The sequence below is a fragment of the Oncorhynchus mykiss genome, chromosome 6 (genome assembly GCF_057628025.1).
Source record: "Oncorhynchus mykiss isolate SJ-2025 chromosome 6, ASM5762802v1, whole genome shotgun sequence".
Classification (NCBI taxonomy): domain Eukaryota; kingdom Metazoa; phylum Chordata; class Actinopteri; order Salmoniformes; family Salmonidae; genus Oncorhynchus; species Oncorhynchus mykiss.
The window spans coordinates 27541634-27565149 of NC_143027.1; the positions used below are offsets into that span (position 1 = coordinate 27541634).

The 23516-nt window shown below is 40.1% G+C and overlaps 1 protein-coding gene across 2 annotated transcripts; it reads left to right on the top strand.

The window, feature by feature from the left end:
* The first annotated feature begins 580 nt into the window (after window positions 1-580).
* On the top strand, window positions 581-19420 carry LOC110525640 (rho-related BTB domain-containing protein 2). Of its 2 annotated transcripts, XM_021605949.3 has the most exons (12): window positions 581-673; window positions 1302-1390; window positions 1494-1618; window positions 10798-10999; window positions 11335-11438; window positions 11547-11732; window positions 11985-12928; window positions 13012-13130; window positions 13351-13501; window positions 14610-14698; window positions 14886-14991; window positions 15158-19420. In XM_021605949.3, the coding sequence occupies exons 3-12, from the start codon at window positions 1554-1556 to the stop codon at window positions 15361-15363; spliced, it is 2172 nt and encodes a 723-aa protein (XP_021461624.1). In that variant the 5' UTR covers window positions 581-673; window positions 1302-1390; window positions 1494-1553; the 3' UTR covers window positions 15364-19420. The 2 variants fall into 2 exon arrangements, with proteins under 2 accessions (XP_021461624.1, XP_090093570.1); XM_090237444.1 differs by lacking the exon at window positions 581-673 and having other exon boundaries at window positions 1314-1618.
* The last annotated feature ends 4096 nt before the right edge of the window (window positions 19421-23516 follow it).

Consider the following 23516-nt stretch of genomic DNA (forward strand, 5'->3'; position numbering starts at 1 on the left):
ATAACACATTACAATGGTTAGAATAACATGGTGGACACATTTCCGTACTTATTCACATATGTCAATTAACATATGCAATGTAATTGTCTCAAGCAATGTCTTGATTAGGGTTACTGTAGCCAAAAACACACACGTGTTTATGAAAGTCAATAACTAATTAGTCCTTCCCAAAGGGGGTTACTGTTAACAATAGCTGTTTACTGTAAGATGAGAGAGTGTGCACCGATATGGGTGCGATGCAGCCTCTGGCTCATTATTGTTATCTAAAAACATTGTGTCTGGGCAATTTTTCAATCTATAGAAAATACATTACTAACTGTCATTACACAATTATACCATTTTGGTGTATCCAGTAGGCCTACTCTGGATTTTCTTTCCACACAAGGACATTTAACACTGTGGAAAATTACTGCTCTGGGTAAGTTTATAGAAACTTTCAACTCTAAAGGTAAAATGTAATTTAATCTTCCTGTTCTCTCAACAAAGTTAAAATATACCAAAACATGTGACTTTGTGTGTGTGTGAGAGAGAGAGAGAGAGAGGGGGGGGGGGGGGGGGGGGGGGGCGGGCAAAAAAGGAAAGGGGGGGTGGAATATTGAAAGTGGAAAGATGAGTGACCATTCTTTCTTAAACAAACTAAGGTGCAGTGTTTGGCCAGCCCACAAGAGAACAGGTAAGGAATTTAAAATCATTTTCAAACAGTATTTATGATGCCTGTGGGTGTTTAAAATGTTTTAATGTGTGTAAAATCTTGTTTATAAAGGCTATGCTTTGAGTTAGGTTAGAACTTTGCCAAATGAGATCAATCCATGAGACATGGTTAAATTGACCTATGGTCATGCAAATATTTTATTTATATTTGGAATGTTTTATGTTTTGTGAACAGAATACTTGAGAGGGGAAAAACAACCCCATTGAGTGATCATAAAATCTTATTACAATTTCAGGACCAGGACCATATTGACTCACAGTGCCACATCATGGCAGTCATGGCAACTTTAAAGTCCACTCAGATCACATCCCATTATGTTTGCAACAGCCTACGATTTTAAGAGATATATATAGTTTATTGCTTATCTCAGACATAATATTTGGAGTTTAGACATTAACCGTAATAATGATCTGTACAGTAGCCGAGCTGAGACTAAATGTCTTTACGGTAGAATCTGAACCAGAAGATACAGCAGCTAAATAGCCTACGTTTGGATTGAATGGGATTTACGGGAGATTTGCAGTGGAACGCTGTTTTATAATGAATGGGTTTTTTATTGGTGCGCGTGCTTCCATAATAAATTACGTAGGTGACTGGAGCTGGTCCTTTGACGCGGCGTGGCCTGCGGTTGGCGGTGAAGACGGACTCACGTAGACCACAAGTGTCCTCAGGCACACGGTGATGATAACCTTATTATTTTTACCAAGTATACTTTTCTGGTGACTTTAGCGGCGTGGCCGCTATTTAATCCCCTATATTTAATATATTTAATTCCCTATAGTTATCATTGCTGCGAAAATGACGTTCAGCCCAGGCTACCGTAGAGTGCTAGCCGCATCGGATGGAGCCCTCTTCTTCTCAGTCTCAAACATCGGTCAATCCGATGCACCATTTCCTTATGTTGAGGTAAGGAGACATTTTGGCCAAATGCGCAACGGGATAGGCTTTTGGGTTAGTAACCTATAATAGCCTATACTAATCTAACATTTTGGCATGCACCTCAATAACACAAAATGGCACAAGGAAGGAACCTCTGGGTGTTACGTAACGGTGGCGCTGAATGACCAGTGACTCGGCTTGATGGAAATAGCTTTTGTAGCAAGCTGGGTGAATGTTATTAGCTAAACCCTTTATAATTTGCTGACCTGCACGTATGGTCAGTTCTTGGAGCGGATATAGCCTATAGTATAGTTATATTATAAAGCGGCTATCATATGGTCTGTATGGCTAAGTTATCTAATTAATGGAATCCTCTGAAATAATGAGTTTTTTAGGCTATGATATATCAAACGTACTAGTTATGTCAGTCTAATTTGCATCTAAAGCTGCCTAACTAAAAGGGTCCATCATGAGAATCCATACGTCCATAATATAACGAAACAACTATGGAATTGTTCTTTGCACACAAGATAGTGCTAGACATGTTGTATAGGCTATTCTATGACAGACAGGATTTGGTTGCATCACCTCGGCATTAGACAGAGGTCTGAACTGCAGCTGAAGTATTATTATTTTTTATTTTTTTTGCCACATATTCAAATTCCTTTATAACAACTTACAATAATTATTATTTTGAGGAAACCCAAATGTTGCTTCTAACTTCGTTACAAGTTACTATAATATTCCTTCTTAATAATTGGTTTGATAACGTTATGGAAAAATGGTTAATTGTATAGATATGGCAACTTCTCTCTTGCTGTAAAAAAACAAAGTGGGCTAGTTGTCGGCCTTTTGGGTGGGTTTTGACTGGTCATTGGGCTAGAAATTTGAGCTTGGCTTTATCAGACTGCAGTTCAAACTCTTAAAAGACAAACCCTCGTCCACCAAGATGGTGACGGGAATCCCCGTCTTTGGGGGGTTTGTGGGGGGGGGGGGGGGGGGGGTGTACAATTATGTTCCGTTTGGGGCCCGAAAATCCCCATAATTCAATTCGCGACGATTGTACATACGTTAGGAAAAGTCAGCCAAAAAAGTAAAACCTTAACATCAATATATGGAGTCAAAACGAATGTAAATCAAATAGAAAGTGTGCTACTAATGCACATGACGGAACAAACACGTCTCGTAAAAGTAATTATGTTTTTGTTTGGTTAGCTTTTGGAAATTGTAGAAATAAAACATGTTCCTTCTTCAGAAGTTCCAGCTAGGCAGGTTAACGTTATTTAGCTAGTTCATTTGCTAGCTATCATACAGTAGACATATATTAATAATGATATATTTAACGTAAGTATACGTACAACCATAATTGACTGTAGCTCATATAAAGCACCCACAAGCCACCGGTGGCAGAAAACACAATCATCGCGGGATGAACAAGTGACGAATATCCGGGTAAGGGCGATCCATTTAAAACCATTCCTTCCTTTAAAAAAAAAAAATTGTAACTTAAAAAAAAAATTAATAACAAATCAATACATAAAGCACATGAGGGAACACAAGCATACATAGATTACAAACAATAGACAATCGAGCTAGGGGGTACAATATCACATTACAATTACACAAGGACCTTAAGGGACATGCATATACTTACAATTCTAACAGCTTTTCTGTTAGTAGAGCATTTAACCGTCTTAAAATACAGTTCAATTTCTTTTTGTAGGGTACGAAAATGTGGTTGTCTGTTTGGAAATTTACATTTGTGTATATGAAATTTGGCCAAAAGAATAATGAAATTAATTACATAAAAATGATTACGCTTATTTCTATTGTATGTAAAGAATCCAAACAGTACATCTCTCCACAATAGTGTAAAATCTTCATAAATGTGTTCAATTATAAACCTACTGATGTCTTGCCACAGTTTTCTTACATGCATACAATGCCAAAAAAGATGCAAAACTGTTTCTGGGTGGTCATTACAAAAGGAGCAATTTGAGTTGATGTTTTCCTTAAACTTCTTCATATAGTGGTTGGCAGGATAATATTTATGAATAATAAGGAATAAGGAAACTTCTTTAATTTTGTTAACAAGTAGGTATGTGTGTGGCAACATCCAAACTTTTTTCCAACAGATATTATCAATAAATCCATTCCAATAAGGCATGACATAAGGTACAACATCCTGCTGAAACAAGGATCGTATCGCTCTGTTGTTGAATGGACCAAAAGAGAAACAAATCTTTCCTACTGATGAGTCAATAGGGTCAACAGAAGGTAGGCTCTGAGGGTCAGGTCTTGACATGTTCCTGAATAACATAGCAACACCTGAGGGAATGGCATCTAAAACAATTGCAAAATCTTTAGGTGTTACAGGGACCTTGTAAAGTGATAAGAATTCTTTATAACTTAGTAAAAGACCCTCTGCATTTACCAGTTGGCTCACCAGTAGGATATTATTTCGGAACCAATATTCTAAAAACAGAGAGGTATTTTTATACAATATATCCCGATTATTCCATATATAATATATGTGTGGAGAAAAATTGTGTTTATAAATTAAGGACCATGACAAGAAAACCTGCCGATGAAAAGCAGAACGTTTCACTGGAACTTTGTCAATATTATAATTGCAAAACAACATGAAGTTAAGGCCACCAAAAGTAGAGAAGACATGATGAGGAATAAAATTCCAGATAGAAGTGGGTCTTCTTAGGAATTGTTTTATCCAATTGATCTTAAAAGTATTATTTAAAGTCCAGAAAATTCAGTCCACCATTCTCATAAGTGTTCATTACAACAGTTTTCCTAATGTAATGGGTACGGTTTCTCCAAAGAAAGTTGAAACGCATCTGGTCTATCTCCTTGCTTATTTTACGGTCAAGATATAAAGATAGAGCACCATATGTTAGTCTAGAGATACCTTCAGCCTTGGTTATTAGGACTCTACCGTTTAAAGATAAGTCCCTCTGTAGCCATTGATTTAGTTTATTCTGGGTTTTTTTAATAAGAGGGTTAAAATTTAGTAAGCCTCTAGACTTCTGATCCTTTGTAATGGTTATGCCTAAATATGTAAGTTCTTCTTTTACTGGAATACCATAATATGAAGGTGTCACACAATCTTTGACAGCTATGAGTTCACATTTATTAATGTTAAGATATAGACCAGACGCTTTGGAAAAGGATTGTATCACATTGATTGATATGGGAATTTGGTTAGCGTCTTTCAGAAAAAGTGTAGTATCGTCAGCCAGCTGGCTTATAATAATTTCTTTACCAGCTATGGAAATACCTTGTACAGGACTATTATTTAAAGAATTTGCAAGAAGTTGGGTGATTAATAAAAACCGGTACGGAGAGATAGGACAACCTTGCCTAATTCCTCTCTTTAACTCAAATCTAGGTGAGGTGCCATATTTCAATGTGATAGTGCTGTTACCATTTGCATAGAGAGTCTTAATAGCCTTACAGAAAAAATCCATCAAGTCTCTCAAGGGAGTGGAAGAGAAACTGATGCTCTACTGTGTCAAATGCTTTATAAAAATCTTAAAATAATATGAAGCTATCCTCAGTTATTAGGTCTGAGTAGTCAAGTACGTCTAATACTAGTCTGACATTGTTAGAAATATGTCTGTTCCTCGTGAAGCCAGACTGTGTTTCATCAATGATTGCATCCAGGACTTCTTTAATTATTTTTGCAAGTAGTGAGGCTAATATCTTATAGTCATTATTAAGAAGACAAATTGGACGGCAGTTATCGATGAGCAGCACTTATTTTTAAAGCTTAGGTATCAGTGTTATTAACCCCTGACTAATTGTAGGAGGGAGAACATTGTTTTTAATACTCTCTAAAAATACTTGAAATAGGAAGGGAGCTACTTGTTCAGAAAATAATTTGAACAATTCTGATGTAATTCCATCAACACCTGGTGATTTATTGTTCTTTAGATGTTTGATAGACTCTATAATCTCTTCAACTTTGATGGGTTCATCACACTGTTTAGATTCTATATCACTGATAGAGTGAACATTATTCAGTGATCCTGACAGTACGTAGAGCTATACAATTTTCTGTAAAAATTGCTACGGTATTTAGCGATTAATTTTTGGTCATCTGTAATAACACCATCAATGTTTAACTTATGGATAGTGTTATTTTTAGAGTGAAATTTCTCAAGTCTAAAGAAATAGGATGAATTCTGTTCTCCCTCCTTCAATCCATTTTTTCCTAGATCTAATAAAGGCTCCTTCTGCTTTTCATTTATATATATTATCCAGTTTATTTTGTAACTCAATTAAGTTCCATCTTCTCCTCCCCCAAGAGGTCGGCTGGGGACCTCTGAGAAAGGGAAGTTATCTTAATGATCACCTTTTCCTCCTCAGCTCTTCTGGTCTTAGCAAGATTACTACCATATTTTCTAAGATATTTGGACACCTCAAATTTAAAGAGCTCCCAGTTCTTGCAATAAGATTTTTCTTCACAAGCCCTTTCCCAAAAGTGTGAGAGCAGATCTTTAACCTCAAATGTAACTATATCATGCTCTACCAACCTTGGATGCTCTACCAAGGTTCGTATCAGGGGTAAATATTTTGATATCAATGTAAATAGCCCTATGGTCTGTGAGGGGAGTAGTACAAATATTTGTAGTAACACACTCACTATCAATACATTTCGATATAAGCTAAAAATCTATTCTGGATTGTCTGGAGCCTGTTTTGTTACTCCAAGTGAATGATCTTTTGGCCGGAAACCTCTCTCTCCATATATCAGTAAGATCAAACTTTTCCATAAAAAGTAATAAACCCAAATTCTGATTGGTTTATCTGATAGCATGCACCCATCTGAACCAGTTGTAAACAAAAGAAAAAGCGTAATGCATTACCTTTGAAGAGCTTCTTTGTTGGCACTCCAATATGTCCCATAAACATCACAATTGGTCCTTTTTTCCGATTAATTCCGCAGGTTTGATCCGGAAAAAAACAGCTTGTCAAAACACAACGTCACTACAAAACATTTCAAAAGTTGCCTATCAACTTTGCCAAAATATTTCAAACTACTTTTGTAATAAAACTTTAGGTATTTTTAAACGTTAATAATCGATCAAATTGTAGACGGGGCAATCTGTATTCAATAGAGCAAGTAAACAAACCATGCACCTTTTTTCCTCTTGCGTAACTCTCAACAGTGTAACGTTGTTCCAGGATGTGCCTCTTCTTCGTTGCACCAATGATTAACTTCAACCCAATTCCAAAGACTCGTGACATCCTGTGGAAGTCGTAGGAACTGTAAAATGGTCGCTATCAAATATCCCTTGGCAAAGACAACTGAGGGAACGGTCAGAGGCAAAATAAAAAATACAATTCTGAAAAGTTTTTCCTCAGGGTTTTGCCTGCTACATAAGTTCTGTTATAGTCACAGACATGATTGAACCAGTTTTAGAAACTTCAGAGTGTTTTCTATCCACACCTACTAATCATATGCATATAATATATTCCTGGCATGAGTAGCAGGAAATTAAAATTGTGCACGCTATTTATCCAAAAGTGAAAATGCTGCCCCCTATCCTTAAGAAGTTTTAAGCGCAGACTGTTGCCAAATAGTCAACATTACCAACGAGAGAAAATGGCATTGAGGAGTAGGTTGGCAATCCACCACAGAATTCAGCTTCTGCCGCCGTCCAAGTTCGCAGCCTTCTTCCATTCACGAACATAATATTGAAGCTATTTTTAATGAATTGGCGTGCTGCAGATAGCCTACTAACTACATTGCAGGTCTAATTGCCCTATATTGGAACCCACAGAGACCAAGCATAACCAGCCAACGGTACAGCCATGCAGAGTGGACACTCGAATTTCGTCGAAACACAATGTCATCATGTTTCGCGCCTTCATTGTCAAAGACGGTGACATTGTTGCAACTCATAGTTGCGGAGGTTGTCTGGGTATTGGGAATGGACATTTTATTAACGAGTTAAGCTACGGCGGTGTAGTAGCTGGCCAGATATGCTATTACATTTATCCTCGTGGTCCAGTCTGGCTCATGTCTGGCCACATTGTTTATGTTTTTGCGAGTGGCTGTCAGTGTACTTTGTAAAGGTCATTCAGTTGCCATACACCTGTTACAGTAGGGTAAGGTATGACACAGAAGCAAGAAGCAAATCTGGTTCCCTTGGAAACTGGATAACGAGATCAGCAACCACTATTTTTCTAGACGTGGATAGGTGTCTGTCTGTCTGTCAACTAATTATGTTCACCACAATTTTCTTGGATCCTAGACTGATCTATGGTTAGAAATTTTTTTTTGGGGGGGGGGGGGGGGCTTGCTAAGATTGCCAAGGAGGGGTTGTGATCAAATAATGCTTAGATGATTGAATGTATAAATTCATCAAGAGACAGATGTCAGTGTGAGTATTATTGGTAAGACCATGGCTGAATTTATTGAAAAATGTGTTTTGGTTGCAAGTGCTTTATAGAGAACTGTGATTTCAGCTGCATCCTTGCATAATGGGACTCCCTGTGGTCTGTTTAATTTGATCAAAGATGTATCTCATGGGGTAACAATGTGAATCATGTTATATTTTGTTATGTTGAAAGTGGCTTATGTTGGAGAGAGATTGTGATCCTATAACACATTGTTCTGGGAAATGGAATGTCCTCTCCTTTCAGTATAACTTAGTATGTAAGTCTGCATAAAACAAAGGGAAACACAAAATGACAAGACACAGATACTACCTGAGTATAACCCAGATGCTAGACAAATTAAGTTAGCAGAGTCTGTGCTTATTTTTAGGAACACATCCTAATTCACTTCCAGAACTCTGAAATCCCCAGCGTGTCCCTTGAAATGAAAGAGTAAGGAACGTCAGGGACCTTCCGAATTGGCACAGGCACTCAGCCAGCCAGCCACATCACTGGGGCCGAGCTCCCTGCCATCCAGGACCTCTATACCAGACGGTGTCAGAGGAAGGCCATAAAAATGTTCAAAGACTACAGCCACCCAAGTCATAGACTGTTTTCTCTGCTACCGAATGGCGAGCGGTACTGATACACCAAGTCTAGAACCAACAGGACATTGAACATCTTCTAGCCCCAAGCCATGAGACTGCTAAATAGACTGTTAAATAGACTGCTAAATAGTATCTGCACTAACTTTTTTGACTCATCAGATACGTTGCTGCTACTGTTTATTATCTGTCACTGTATTCCTAGTTACAGTGCCTTGCGAAAGTATTCGGCCCCCTTGAACTTTGCGACCTTTTGCCACATTTCAGGCTTCAAACATAAAGATATAAAACTGTATTTTTTTGTGAAGAATCAACAACAAGTGGGACACAATCATGAAGTGGAACGACATTTATTGGATATTTCAAACTTTTTTAACAAATCAAAAACTGAAAAATTGGGCGTGCAAAATTATTCAGCCCCTTCACTTTCAGTGCAGCAAACTCTCTCCAGAAGTTCAGTGAGGATCTCTGAATGATCCAATGTTGACCTAAATGACTAATGATGATAAATAGAATCCACCTGTGTGTAATCAAGTCTCCGTATAAATGCACCTGCACTGTGATAGTCTCAGAGGTCCGTTAAAAGCGCAGAGAGCATCATGAAGAACAAGGAACACACCAGGCAGGTCCGAGATACTGTTGTGAAGAAGTTTAAAGCCGGATTTGGATACAAAAATATTTCCCAAGCTTTAAACATCCCAAGGAGCACTGTACAACGATAATATTGAAATGGAAGGAGTATCAGACCACTGCAAATCTACCAAGACCTGGCCGTCCCTCTAAACTTTCAGCTCATACAAGGAGAAGACTGATCGGAGATGCAGCCAAGAGGCCCATGATCACTCTGGATGAACTGCAGAGATCTACAGCTGAGGTGGGAGACTCTATGGACAATCAGTCGTATATTGCACAAATCTGGCCTTTATGGAAGAGTGGCAAGAAGAAAGCCATTTCTTAAAGATATCCATAAAAAGTGTTGTTTAAAGTTTGCCACAAGCCACCTGGGAGACACACCAAACATGTGGAAGAAGGTGCTCTGGTCAGATGAAACCAAAATTTAACTTTTTGGCAACAATGCAAAACGTTATGTTTGGCGTAAAAGCAACACAGCTCATCACCCTGAACACACCATCCCCACTGTCAAACATGGTGGTGGCAGCATCATGGTTTGGGCCTGCTTTTCTTCAGCAGGGACAGGGAAGATGGTTAAAATTGATGGGAAGATGGATGGAGCCAAATACAGGACCATTCTGGAAGAAAACCTGATGGAGTCTGCAAAAGACCTGAGACTGGGACGGAGATTTGTCTTCCAACAAGACAATGATCCAAAACATAGAGCAAAATCTACAATGGAATGGTTCAAAAATAAACATATCCAGGTGTTAGAATGGCCAAGTCAAAGTCCAGACCTGAATCCAATCGAGAATCTGTGGAAAGATCTGAAAACTGCTGTTCACAAATGCTCTCCATCCAACCTCACTGAGCTCGAGCTGTTTTGCAAGGAGGAATGGGAAAAAATGTCAGTCTCTCGATGTGCAAAACTGATAGAGACATGCCCCAAGCGACTTACAGCTGTAATCGCAGCAAAAGGTGGCGCTACAAAGTATTAACTTAAGGGGGCTGAATAATTTTGCACGCCCAATTTTTCCGTTTTTGATTTGTTAAAAAAGTTTGAAATATCCAATAAATGTCGTTCCACTTCATGATTGTGTCCCACTTGTTGTTGATTCTTCACAAAAAAATACAGTTTTATATCTTTATGTTTGAAGCCTGAAATGTGGCAAAAGGTCGCAAAGTTCAAGGGGGCTGAATACTTTCGCAAGGCACTGTATATGTACATATCTACCTCAATTACCTCGTACCCCTGCACATCAACTCGGTACTGGTACCCCGTGTATCATTGTGTATCTATTATTATGTGCTTTATTACGTGTTCTGTTATTTCTCTATTTTCTTTCTCTCTGCATTGTTGGGAAGGGCCCGTAAGTAAGCATCTCACTGTTAGTCTATACCTGTTGTTTACGAAGTATGTGACAAATAAAATGTGATTTGATTGCAGTATTGATACCTGATGGGGTCAGAGGGGTTTTAATGAGGTGAAATGTTTTTAACAAGCTCCTCAGTACCTCTGTGATATTTGATATCTCCAGTTGATTATCCCTTTGGAATATTATCCAACTCTGCTTTCCTCTGCCCTGACAGGCCCCAGTTGATGGATTCTGACATGGACTATGAGAGGCCAAATGTTGAGACTATCAAGTGTGTGGTGGTAGGGGACAACGCTGTTGGGAAGACCCGCCTTATCTGTGCCCGGGCCTGTAATGCCACACTCACTCAGTACCAATTGCTTGCTACACATGTACCCACTGTCTGGGCCATAGACCAGTACAGAGTTTGCCAGGAGGTGAGTGGTGGAGTTCTCTGGTTTTGACTGTTAATTAATGAAAAGCTTTATTTGTTTGTCGGTTTTCTCTATTGTGGCTATGTTTTTTGTAATGGACTGCATGGGGTTTGAAATGAACTGTTTGGTCCACCAGCAACTTGACGGTGAAGGAAAACAATACTGAAATCCTCTGTTTTAAGTGCTACAGTTGGGTAAACCGTTGTTGCACATTAACAAACCTGCAAGACACAATGTATATCTTGGGCTTAGCACATTAGGCTGGTGGGCAGGTGTTAGTTTCACACTCTGCAGTTGTTGGTAATATCCATGCATATGATAGATGTCTCTCTGGTCAGGTTCTGGAGCGATCTAGGGATGTGGTGGATGACGTCAGTGTGTCGCTGCGGCTCTGGGACACGTTCGGGGACCATCACAAGGACCGACGCTTTGCGTATGGAAGGTGAGATCAGCTGACCTTGTTTACTCAAGCAAGTCATGGTACTGGTGCAGAGTAAAGTAAGTGGACCTTTCCTGTCTGTCCCTTCCATAACCCCACTCGTCATTGCAGGTCGGATGTGGTGGTTCTGTGTTTCTCCATCGCCAACCCCAACTCCTTGTACCATGTGAAGACCATGTGGTACCCTGAGATCAAACACTTCTGCCCCCGGGCTCCAGTCATCCTGGTGGGCTGCCAGCTGGACCTGCGCTACGCTGACCTGGAGGCAGTCAACAGGGCACGACGGCCACTAGCAAGGTGCCCTACAACTCCTAAGTCGAGTGCTTTCAATCTAAAACAGTGCTTTTCATCTCAAGTTAAAGTTGATAGCTTGTGATTGATAGATTCACTGTGTCATCATTAGAAATGTAGGTACCACTTTGTACTAAGATTTGTAAACAATATACAATGTTATTCATCCTCATGCTGCTCTGAATCATGTTAATTTAGTCTGTAAACTCACTTAACCTTTGGCCTCTTTTTGGCCTTGTTTATGGTCATATCTTCCAGACCTATTAAATACAATGAGATTCTGCCTCCAGAGAGGGGCCGTGAGGTGGCCAAAGAGCTGGGAGTGCCGTACTATGAGACCAGCGTTGTTGCTCAGTTTGGAGTAAAGGACGTATTTGATAACGCCATCCGGGCCGCCCTAATCTCACGACGTCACCTGCAGTTCTGGAAGTCACACCTGCGCAACGTGCAGCGGTCCCTCCTCCAGGCCCCCTTCCTGCCTCCCAAACCCCCACCACCCATCATCACTGTGCCACCTCCCCCCACCACCACTGAGGAGCATCCTGGCCGTCTTCTAGAGGACCCCCTGTGTTCCGATGTCATCCTGGTTCTACAGGAGAAGCAGAGAATCTTCGCCCACAAGATCTACTTGGCCACGTCCTCCTCCAAGTTCTATGACCTCTTCGTCCTGGACGCCCGGTCTGAGGAGACCGAGCGGCCCCCTCGCGCCACCGCTCTGTCTGGCCGTGAGATGCTGATGCGTGCTGCCAGCTTCGATGTATGTGAGAGCCCTGACGAAGGTGACAGGGCCAACCTGCGGGCCTGCACCAGTGACGGCACCCTGAGGGACTCTGAAGGGGGCCGGAGGGGCAGACTGCTGTCTACCTGGAGCAGGGCTTTTGTCAGCATCCAGGAGGAGCTGGTGGATGACCCAGTGACCTACAGCCCCAGGCCTATGACCGTGGTGCACATGGACCAGTCCATGCAGCTGGGGCCCTTCCGCGCTGTGCTGCGCTACCTGTACACTGGTCAGCTGGACGAGCACGAGAAGGAGCTAATGCACATCGCACACATTGCTGAGCTGCTGGAGGTCTTTGACCTGCGCATGATGGTGGCCAATATCCTTAACAACGAGTCCTTCATGAACCAGGAAATCACCAAAGCCTTTCATGTACGGCGCACAAACAGAGTCAAAGAGTGCCTGGCCAAGGGCACCTTTTCTGGTGAGCGCACACCATAATACTGAGGGATTTTGTACACTCTGTGTTTCTCCTTGGATGCAGTATGATTTCTCTTTGTGTTCCAGATGTAGTGTTCAAGCTGGATGATGGAACGATCATGGCCCATAAGCCCCTGCTCATCTCCAGCTGTGACTGGATGGCAGCTATGTTTGGGGGGCCCTTTGTGGAGAGCTGCACCAAAGAAGTAAGTCAACTCTTTACACCCTCTCACTGGAGTTAGAGAGCGTGCCACTATATTACATTTTTGTGCACAATAACAAGACCTCCTGCAAGTCATCTGAATAACCAGCCTGAATAACCAGCCTGAATAACTAACCTAAATAACCAAACACACAAGATCACAGTAGAATACACTAGTGAATAGGAACAGGAAGAATGATGTTGATCTGTGCCTTTTGTCTCAGGTGCTGTTTCCTAACACTACTCGCAGCTGTATGAGGGCTGTGCTGGAGTACCTGTACACTGGGCGCTTCTGTTCCCGCACTGACCTGGATGCCATGGAGCTCATTGTTCTTGCCAACCGTCTTTGCCTCCCACACCTAGTTGCACTAACAGGTATCTACTTGTTTTTGAGCACACCGTCATACACAAAGCCACATCTGTGCAACACTAGACATGCACAGTTATAGTTTAACACACACTTCCCCCTCTTTTTCCTTATCTTCATAGTGTCAATTAGGCTAATGTGTGTGTTGAGAGAGTTGTTTCTGTTACTTTAATAATTCTGTTGCAAGTTAGATTTGGCAATGTGCACAGTGACAGACTGGGTTTTATAGGATAGGATGATCTTCAATGTCCCAGAAGGAAATATTGTCTTAGACACATTACTGCTGTAAACAAAATAGGGGCCCTTACATTACACACTCAACATAAAATATACACTACATGTTACTCTTATTATACATGTTGTACACTTCTTATATAGCCAAATACATCATATGTTGCACATTCCCTTATATTCTGTCAGTGGTGTACTATCATAGCTCAGGTTGACTTACAGTATTGCTGTTTAGGTATTTGATGGACATGGGAAGGAAGGAGTGCTTATATCTGTTCAGCTTACAAGTAGGGACCCTATAGCGTCTGCCTGAAGGGAGGAGTTGATACTCAGCGTGAAGTACATGGGAGGGATCAGAAATGATGCTGCCTCACACCCATGACCTTCATGGCAGTTTGTATGAGGTGGGCAATTTGAGATTTCAGTTGAATATCTATATGACCGCATGGTAGATCAGGATAATTATTTTCAGGACAACTCCTAAAAGCCATAGGAAGTAGAGGTGTTGTTGGACTCTGGAGCAGACACTCTTTACTTGGACCTTCCAGCTCAGCACATTGTCCATATATACATCCAGGTACCTGTACAAACTAAGCTGTGCTATGTTGACATTGTGGACAACCACAGGCACATGGTCACCAACAGATTTGGGTTCAAACACTATCTTCTCTGTTTTCTTTACATTAAGGATGAGCTGGTGCTCATCACACCACTTTACAAACCTTTGAATTTCTGACCTGTACACCGTAGTATCAGCATGTTTATACATCAGACCAAGAATGGTGGTATCATCAGAAAACTTGACAATACAATTATCATAATTACTGCAAATGATTATTATTCTGTTGTTCTTGGGATACCCTGCATGTCATGCCTCTGTTTTAGAACTCTACACAGTGACAGTCCTGATGGAGGCTGCTATGATGGGGGCTGATATTGACGGAGATGTGCTGTTATACCTGGAGATGGCTCAGGTAAGATGGAGGCCTTGTTCCTATTGCAATTCCACGAGTGTATTTATTCTTTATACTGTTTTTCTCCAATCTCACAACTGTTTCTATTTCTAATGCTAATTTCTTTAACAAGTGTTACACTTTTAAATGTAAAAAGTTAGCGTGTGTGGAATAAGGTCTTCTATAATATCTTGTGTCTCTCTGGCAGTTCCATTGTGCCCAACAGCTAACTGGCTGGTGCCTTCACCACATCTGCACCAACTATAATAGTGTGTGCCGCAAGTTTCCTCGAGACATGAAGGCCACGTCTACAGGTAATGCAAGTGAAATACTAACTAAAGAGACCTGTATGTGCGTGAAACTACGACTCATTTGAATCTCCCCTTTACATCAATGCAGGATTTATAGAGAAGTTATCATTATATGAAGCATTTGTCTGCATTTGATGTTGCTAAAGCTGTTGAGCCATGCCTCTTGCAGACAACCAGGACTACTTTGAGAAGAACCGCTGGCCACCAGTGTGGTTCCTGAAGGAGGATGACCACTACCAGAGAGCAAGGAAGGAGCGGGACAAGGAGGACTACTTGTACCAGAGGAGGCAGTGTAAACGCAAGTGGCTCTTCTGGAACTTTCCCTCTTCTCCCTCTGCCAACTCCGCCTCTTCGGGTTCCAATGCTGTCGTCTGATTGGCACTCAGGTTACAGGCAAGGCCCTCTGTGGGGATCTGTAGAGATGGCTTGGGAAAGTGGAGAATCAGCACTGTTGGCCAGACGCTAGGCCCACTCATTCAGGCCCTCACCTCTCCCTCCCTCATTTCTTTTTTGCATCTGCAGCCAAGCTACACTCCCCCAGGTTTGCAGGGTCAGCTAAATCCGATAATGTACGTAATTAGTCTCTTTCTTTTTGTGTTAGCATATCCATGCAAAGACAATGAAGCTCAAACCTTAAAGATCAGTGACTTAAACCTTATGAACAAGGCAAGATAGATGGTGCTGGTGACTGCTCAATATGTTGTTGATATTCCTGCATACACCACCAGGGGGAGAACTGAGCAAGTTATGAAGGGGCTTGGCTTCAAGGTATAGAACTGTGATCCTAAGCTCATGATAACCATTGACTGACTTGAATTGACAACCAAGTGCTTATCAGCTGCAACAGACATAGCAAAGACCAATAACCAGCAAAGTAACACAGAAATCAAATCTCAGTGATAACACTTTCTTGCCCTTAAGTGTTTGCACAATCTACCAAACCAGGATGTGTACAGTACAATTATAATCACTCAACCAGAAATATCAACAAAATGCATTAGGTCTGCATTAAGATGAATATATTCAAGTCATATAGGACATCCCCTTCGATCATCTGCCTGCTGGAAACCACCAAGTCTGTACAGAATTACGACTTAAATGAAAACAGCGGAGATTTGACTCCTGTCCTCTTTTGTACAGTTATTGTATCTTGCATTTTTCTGTACAACTTGCACAGCTGACATTGATGTGAGTGTATACACGACCCCTGTGTTGTGACGTATGGCTACATGTCAGAAAAGGGCTTTCTTTTACACAGCCACGTTTGTCTTTTGACAAGATGCAAGAGAACCTGAGTCACAGAGTATTGTTCAGCATTTGCTTTTGAAACGCCAACAAACATTAACAAAGCTCACCACTATGTGTTGCAACAATGGAATAGCTTTGCACTACCAAGTTTCCTTTTCCTTAAAATCGGCAATTGTACCTTATCAGGACAGTCTGATATAATTATCCACGTATCTTGGACCCCACAGCTTTATGGTGAATGCCACTATCAACCGGACCATTCCACATTATAGCAATGGATCTGGTGCATTTCAGAAACCAATAGGCCAACTCTTGGACTTGGAGAATCCACATGTACAGCAGTTCCCCTCTTGGACGGTGGTGTCTTAGGCTTGTCTGTCTGTAATGGCAGTGACCTTGCCTTTTAGAAGTTTGACATTATGCTTATAGGGTATCCCTGTGATTGCATGTCATTGGTCATTTCAGACGTACACATACAGGAGACTGTCTTGTGTCTGGGTCTCATCATTCATCTATAAACTCCTCCTCACACCCTGCTACTGGACTCTTCTCAAGAGAGGTGAGAGCACCACCTGTATGTATCAGCATTCTGATGAGAAGAGCACCGAGGCCATTACACTACTGGACACACATGTCTGACAAGCTTCAAACAGTCTAAATGAGCTTGGAGAGATGATCATAGGATGAGAAAAATAACAGCACTACAAGACAATCCTCAGTGTACACTGAAGAGGATGTTTATATCCCTGTTGTCATTTCATCAACGACAACCCACAGTATTGTTTTGATTTAAAAGCATGCTGCTCATTCATTATTGTGAGTATTTACAGCAGGTGTATATCAAAAGTGGATCACCGATTTCTAGCAACACTTTACATGAAGTTGTCCTCATTGCAGTGCCCTGGAATTACTATGGAATGCCGGTGTGACCAGAATTAATAACAAAACTTGACTTGTTTCACACACATAATTATGAATGCTGCTAACTTATCAAGGAAATTGAAAATCCATGTTGTTTTGTGCTATTTGGGCAACTTATTGTAAGGTGTGATAGTCTACTAGATTTTGTTTGTTTTATGGATAGTTTTTTCAGATTTCTCCAGTGCTTGTGCTGACCTCCGGTTACATGTATGGTATGCAGGCAAACTGCTTTCAGACCAAAATAAGTGGCTCTATGGCTTGAGAAGGAAAATATGACATGGAGCACCCTTCTAGCCAATATACATTATTGTGAAGAATTTACTTGTAAAATATATATATATATAAAATAATAGATTGTAGACATAGCTTTTTGTAAGATAATGTAAGTTACTTGTAGGATATTGTTCTCCTTCATGCACTTAGAAAATATAGCCTACATCCCTTATGACATCACTAAAATGAGCTTTACAGTAATTTAAATGCCATGAATCTACTTAACATGATATCTCAGAATGTTGTTTAAATGCTTAATTATACAAATAGACTGCATGTACAAGGCTCATATAGATGTGTAATCTGTCATTTAAGGTGTAGATTATGGCAGTGCAGGAGCACAAGGCAGTAGCTTTACATTTTTAGATCAAGTTCATATGTGATTTGTTGCTATAATCTAATTGAAAAAGGCAGGTTTGACATGTATCTTGTAAAAGGATGAATCACTTGGCATACCATCCCAACTCCTAATCACTTGGCATACCATCCCAACTCCTAATCACTTGGCACACCATCCCAACTCCTAATCACTTGGCATACCATCCCAACTCCTAATCACTTGGATCATTCTGTATTGCACTGGGCATCAGAGTATGTAGGCTTGTTTAATCGTCAATGTTCTGTTTTTACCAAGTAGTGAAATTATTCAATGTTTTGGAATTGTTGGTCTGTAAAATGGTTTTCTTGTGTTTTGTCAAATTGGTAAATGCATCAATGAACCACTGTCTCACTTTGAAATATTGTATTAATCATATATTTTATCAAATTTACCCTTAGAAGATTTATGTTTTGATTCAGACCTTTGTCTTTCAGTTTTGTCCATTCCACTTGACAATCCGCATTTACATGCTGTGGTTGAAATGCATTTGAGTATATCTCAATTAGCCCTCCTCTGCTAATGCACTGCATCCAAGAAGACACCTCATGCCTTAATGTATAGTGTGTGAGAGACATTGAATGTAGATATTGTTACTGCGGTCACTAGTTTGTGTGTACTAAAGATGTGCCGATGTACCATGGTACTGAAGGCTTTGTTTATGTGTAAGTGTACATATCTGAGTGTGGCATTAATGTGTGTACACTTGAAAGCATCATGAGCCTGTGCTTTTGTTAGTTTAGACAGTGTTTTGGTTGAATATTTTCATGCTCTGAATGGAATGTTTAGTAATAAACCACTTTTCACCACACCAATAGACTAACACGATGACAAGCCCACTCTAGGGAACACATTAATCAATTACAAAAGTCAGCACATCCCCATCAAATTAATGCAGAGAATACCAATTCTAATTTGGTTTCTGATCATTAACTTCACTATGGAGAAATATCAGTATTATCATTACAATGGATGGCATTGACTTGGTGTGGGAATTAGAAGTTGGATTATAAATCAAAAACATAGATACTGGCCAATTGTTTTACAACTGTTATAATGTGGCCGAGCTGTACATATTTCAGCATAGATACTGGCTGATTTTGTACACTATGCAGGACATAGGCACACCAGTGTCGTTTAAACCATAAATGCACATTGCATTATGTAGACTGAGAGCCTTAGCTCATATTCTTAGATGAGTAGGCAACCTCAGGTGTTAATTGCAAATATATTATGACTAGATAAAAATAAAAGTTATAACTCAGAACTTTTAAAGCCCTTTTCCACGTGTTTAGGTGCTATATCACCGCTGCAGAGAAGCACAAACCAAAGGGAGCTTGTAGCAAGACCAGGACACCAATCTGCTGCACAATCAGTTGCATAGTTATAAACAAGACTTGTATTGAATGGTTGAATTCAAAACTTGAATCTTTTCTCAGTGTTTATAGCCTGGTCTGACATTTTTGCTCGTCAACAAGTATTTATTTTTGTTGTTCTGGAGAGTTACAGATGTTTGTATTGTTTGTTAGGGGCTGTAGATCTTGAGTTCTGTAGCATGTGTTCTTGAAATGTGTAAATAGTGTTTATGTAATAAATATAAAGTAGCAGCCTGCACACAGATGTCTTTGTGTATGACTCCGATCCTATAGAAAGTGGTCCAATCGCCAAACAGGGTGTTGATTAATGATCGGACTTCTCCAGTCATCTAGGCAGGGCCGGTTCTAGCATTTTTGGGGGACTTAAGCGAGATTTGGTTCGGGGGCGCCCCACCTCGCTGCAAAATATTTTAATGGCCTCTGTCATGACAGCAGATAGAAAAATGTATGTTTTTAAAGTTCATTTTCTGTAAGCTTTAAACCACTCCAGCCGACGCTTGGCATTGTGTGCTTGTGTGCTCCTTCTCGGCCATGGAAACTAATTTCATGAATCTCTCGACTAACAGTTATTGTGCTGACGTTGCTTCCAGAGGCAGTTTGGAACTTGGTAGTGAGTGTTGCAACTAAGGAAAGACAATTTTTACGTGGTACCCGCTTCAGCACTTGCCGGTCCCATTCTATGAGCTTGTGTGTTCTACCACTTCACGGCTGAGCCGTTGTTGCTCCTAGACATTTCCAATTCAACATAACAGCACTTACAGTTGACCGAGGCAGCTCTAGCAGGGCAGAACTGAGATGAACTGACTTGTTGGAAAAGTGGCATCCTATGAGGGTGCCACGTTGAAAGTCAATGAGCTCTTCAGTGCGGGCCATTCTACTGCCAATGTTTGTCTATGAAGATTGCATGGCTGTGTGCTCAATTTTAAACACCTGTCAGCAATGAGTGTGGCTGAAATATAGCCGAATCCACTCATTTGAAGGGGTGTCCACATACTTTTGTATATATAGAGTATATTTTATTTTAATACAGACCAACAAAAAAAGTTAAACATTACAAATTATCCAGTGGATAATGTCAGTGCCCTACTTGTTGTTATTTCTCCACTCCATGTGAAAATCACCTCAACCTTCCAAATATACTTTAACATGACCATAATCCAATCACAACCATGTAGAAATGATAATGGACCTACATTTATACACTTTCTAAAAACAATGGATAGAATAATTGGCCAATTTTGACACATTTTCAGTTTGGCTCCGGACCTCTTTGAAGACCGAATGCGGCCCCGGGACGAAGTCAGTTTGACACCCCTGATGTAAATACTGTATATTTTGGGGGAATATCTCAACTCAGAATGCTTTGCCCTTTACAAAAACATTTGTTTTTATATAATCCTGCACAACTGTCTTCTTAATCAGGGGTGAGATTGGGAGATGTAAGTAACCAACTTATTTTTTTAATTGGGAGGGTAGAGTTGACTGATCCAGAACTGGACATCAACAAGTGCCTGATATTCCCTGGGGATCATCAAATCTGAGAGAAGATCAGCAAAGGACAGGGTGCTCCAAAGATACACCCGTCTAGCCAGCTCTAAAAAGGCGAGGAATCTGTAATGGATCTGATTCAAAAATACCATTCAATTAACTTATTTAAACACTAGAGAGTACTAAAGCACATCTAAGTAAAACAATTAAAATCATTGTTTGAGCCTAAGTCATTGAATGCAGTGATTATGAGCAATTGTGTGTCTTCAGTGTGTACAATAAATTTATTATTCAAACTCTCTAATCAATTAATGGCACAACACTAGGCCTCTGTCACCATAACCTATTTTTTACTCGGGTTTATGTGCTTCTCTGAGCCTTCACATCCTTCTCCGTTGTCAGTGTTGTTATAACCATTGTTTACCAGAGGGTGGTGTAAGCACCCTATATTTTAGCCAAATGTTTCTTAGCCAGAACTGCATTGTGATTTGAAATCTAATTCTTACATTTTTATAGAGATTTGACATGTTCTGTACATAATTAAAATACAGACAAATAAATGTGGAGGATTTTAAATACATTTTAATCTAAATCGTAGAACTATACTGAACACATTTTTCAGTTATGTTGTTTCTACTCACTACAGTACCATAAGCAAAGAAAATGATCACTGTATTACTCGTCTTTTTGTGATAGCTGCAGATGATTCAGTAATTACATCATAGAATAATGTTTTATCTTATTGGGAATAAAATCAGTGGAACATAAAGTCTGCTTCACTAAATCACTAAGATACGGTATAATATGCTTTAAAATTGTAAACCATTGTATGTAACAGCATACATTATTGTATTACTGTATTATCAGTATGAATTTGACTCAGTTTAAAAATGCAGATTTTCAAGATACAATGTGGAAATTAAATTATTTAGAATTTGATATAGTGGCAAACTATGAAATAATCATACTGTCATTTATCATGTTAGCAAAAGGTGACACCACCATCACATCCCTTGAAATGCATTATTCTACTCATATTCATGTGCGTTCAGCATTATGACCAAAGATGAAGATATGATGTGAAAGGGAACAAAATATAGTGTATCAGTAGCTCCTAATGTCACAGCCAACTGTATGGCAGATGATTTCCTGCCATACCTTTATATAAAACAATGGTCTGAACAGGTGTGAAACCCTGCAAGTGTACTGTTGAGCAATGTATTCGTTTTAGAATCGGCCCAATGGCAAGTGTGGTTCAGTTTGAGAGATCTAGAGCCCCCCTTAGACAAACTAAACACAAAACAAATCAACTCAGACAAAATTCTGTCTTTAAATCGAAAACTAAAATTGAAAGCCACCTCAATTTAGGAGGTAGTTTATAAATTCTAGAGCTAAGCAGTGATCTATTGCCCTTATGTCAGCCAAACTCCAATTGATGTATGGTCGTATTATCTATAATACTGTCTTACATAATTCCCTTTTATTGCCAGAATCGGTGGCAGACAGCAAAACAGATTACATGTTAGATCAAATCAATACAAACTTTATTTACTGGGCTTTGAAATGTAATTCCTTTTTTCCCTGACACTTTTAAAAACACATACAGTACTAGCTGAGGCTTGAGCAGGAGGTTTCATACAGGTAGTGTACTACTGTACAGTACACGTGTGTTTGTTCTGCGGTAGGTAGGTCTACAGTGTGTCTGTTGCTGCCACTGTAGTGCTGCCAGCAGTGCCATTAGGGCCCACTGCAGGAGCCAGTGTCTGAGGAACAGAACAGAGCTCCAGAGCAGTGGTCAGTCACTGTCCGGTCCACCCACTGTGACACCCTCTTCATTACCCCGATGCTAGCCTGCTGAGTAATTGTAATGGAGCGGAATGGGCAGAAGCCCAGCAAACACTGCCTCTAAATAGGTTTTTATTACCAAAAACAAAAGCAAAGGCCCACAGAAACAACAGATTTCCTTGTCCACACTACAAAGTAATGATTCACCACATGACTTGAATTTAGTTTCCCATTTGGAGAGGCTGTACATATGTTGTTGCAATGCATTTTGAAATGACTAATTGAGCCGTAAAGCACCATAAGCATCTATTATGTGGATGTGAAGTAGTAATGATATAACATGATGAGTTGAAACGCTTGTTGATAGCACTAGGAGTTTGTTTCAGTTGGCGGTAGATTTAAAAACCTACGTGCTGTTACACATTCCTTTATATTTCACTTTTTTGATGTCATGAAGTGTTAATGAGGGTCAAGAGTGGGCTATGGACAAACTCCTTGGGAGTTGTTGAAGTTGTTTATCATTTAATGATAACCCGTGGGAAATGTATTAGGATCACAGAGGGTCCCCTTGGGAATAGTGTGCTGAAATCTATTCCACAGAATGCTGCCATGAATAGTCTGTATAACAACATGGGCCATTGAACACACACAAGAATATGTAGAAGTGTTTTGCATTTAGTGTTATTTATGTGGATGGCATTCACCATCCATAATGGTAAATATTTGCATACTTTTCACTACCAAGGCAAATCACATTTCAAGTGAAAAAAAGTGAAAAAATGTGTTGGCTCACCTACCATCAACCTACCACCTACCCAAGGTCCATCCATCAACAAGAAGTGTTTAGGCTGTGTGTTGTCTGTTGTGCAGCTACACTACTTGAACTTGTGAGCTTTGCATTAAGGTATCAGTTGTGCATCAACTTACAGTATCTGTAAGATTGTAAATCAATGTTTTCAGCTTTGTTTAAGCAAATCTGGCCTCTGGAGTACTCTTCACTTCCTTGGTATTCTAAAATGTAAGTCAGTTGTGGAGTTTGGTTTTTGAGAAGGGCCCAGAGC

Coding starts and splice junctions, on each gene's coding strand:
- LOC110525640 (XM_021605949.3), top strand. CDS start 1,554: ATGGAGCCCTCTTCTTCTCAGTCTCAAACATCGGTCAATCCGATGCAC. Junction 1,619..10,797: donor CACCATTTCCTTATGTTGAG/GTAAGGAGACAT, acceptor CTGCCCTGACAG/GCCCCAGTTGATGGATTCTG. Junction 12,929..13,011: donor GGCCAAGGGCACCTTTTCTG/GTGAGCGCACAC, acceptor TTTGTGTTCCAG/ATGTAGTGTTCAAGCTGGAT.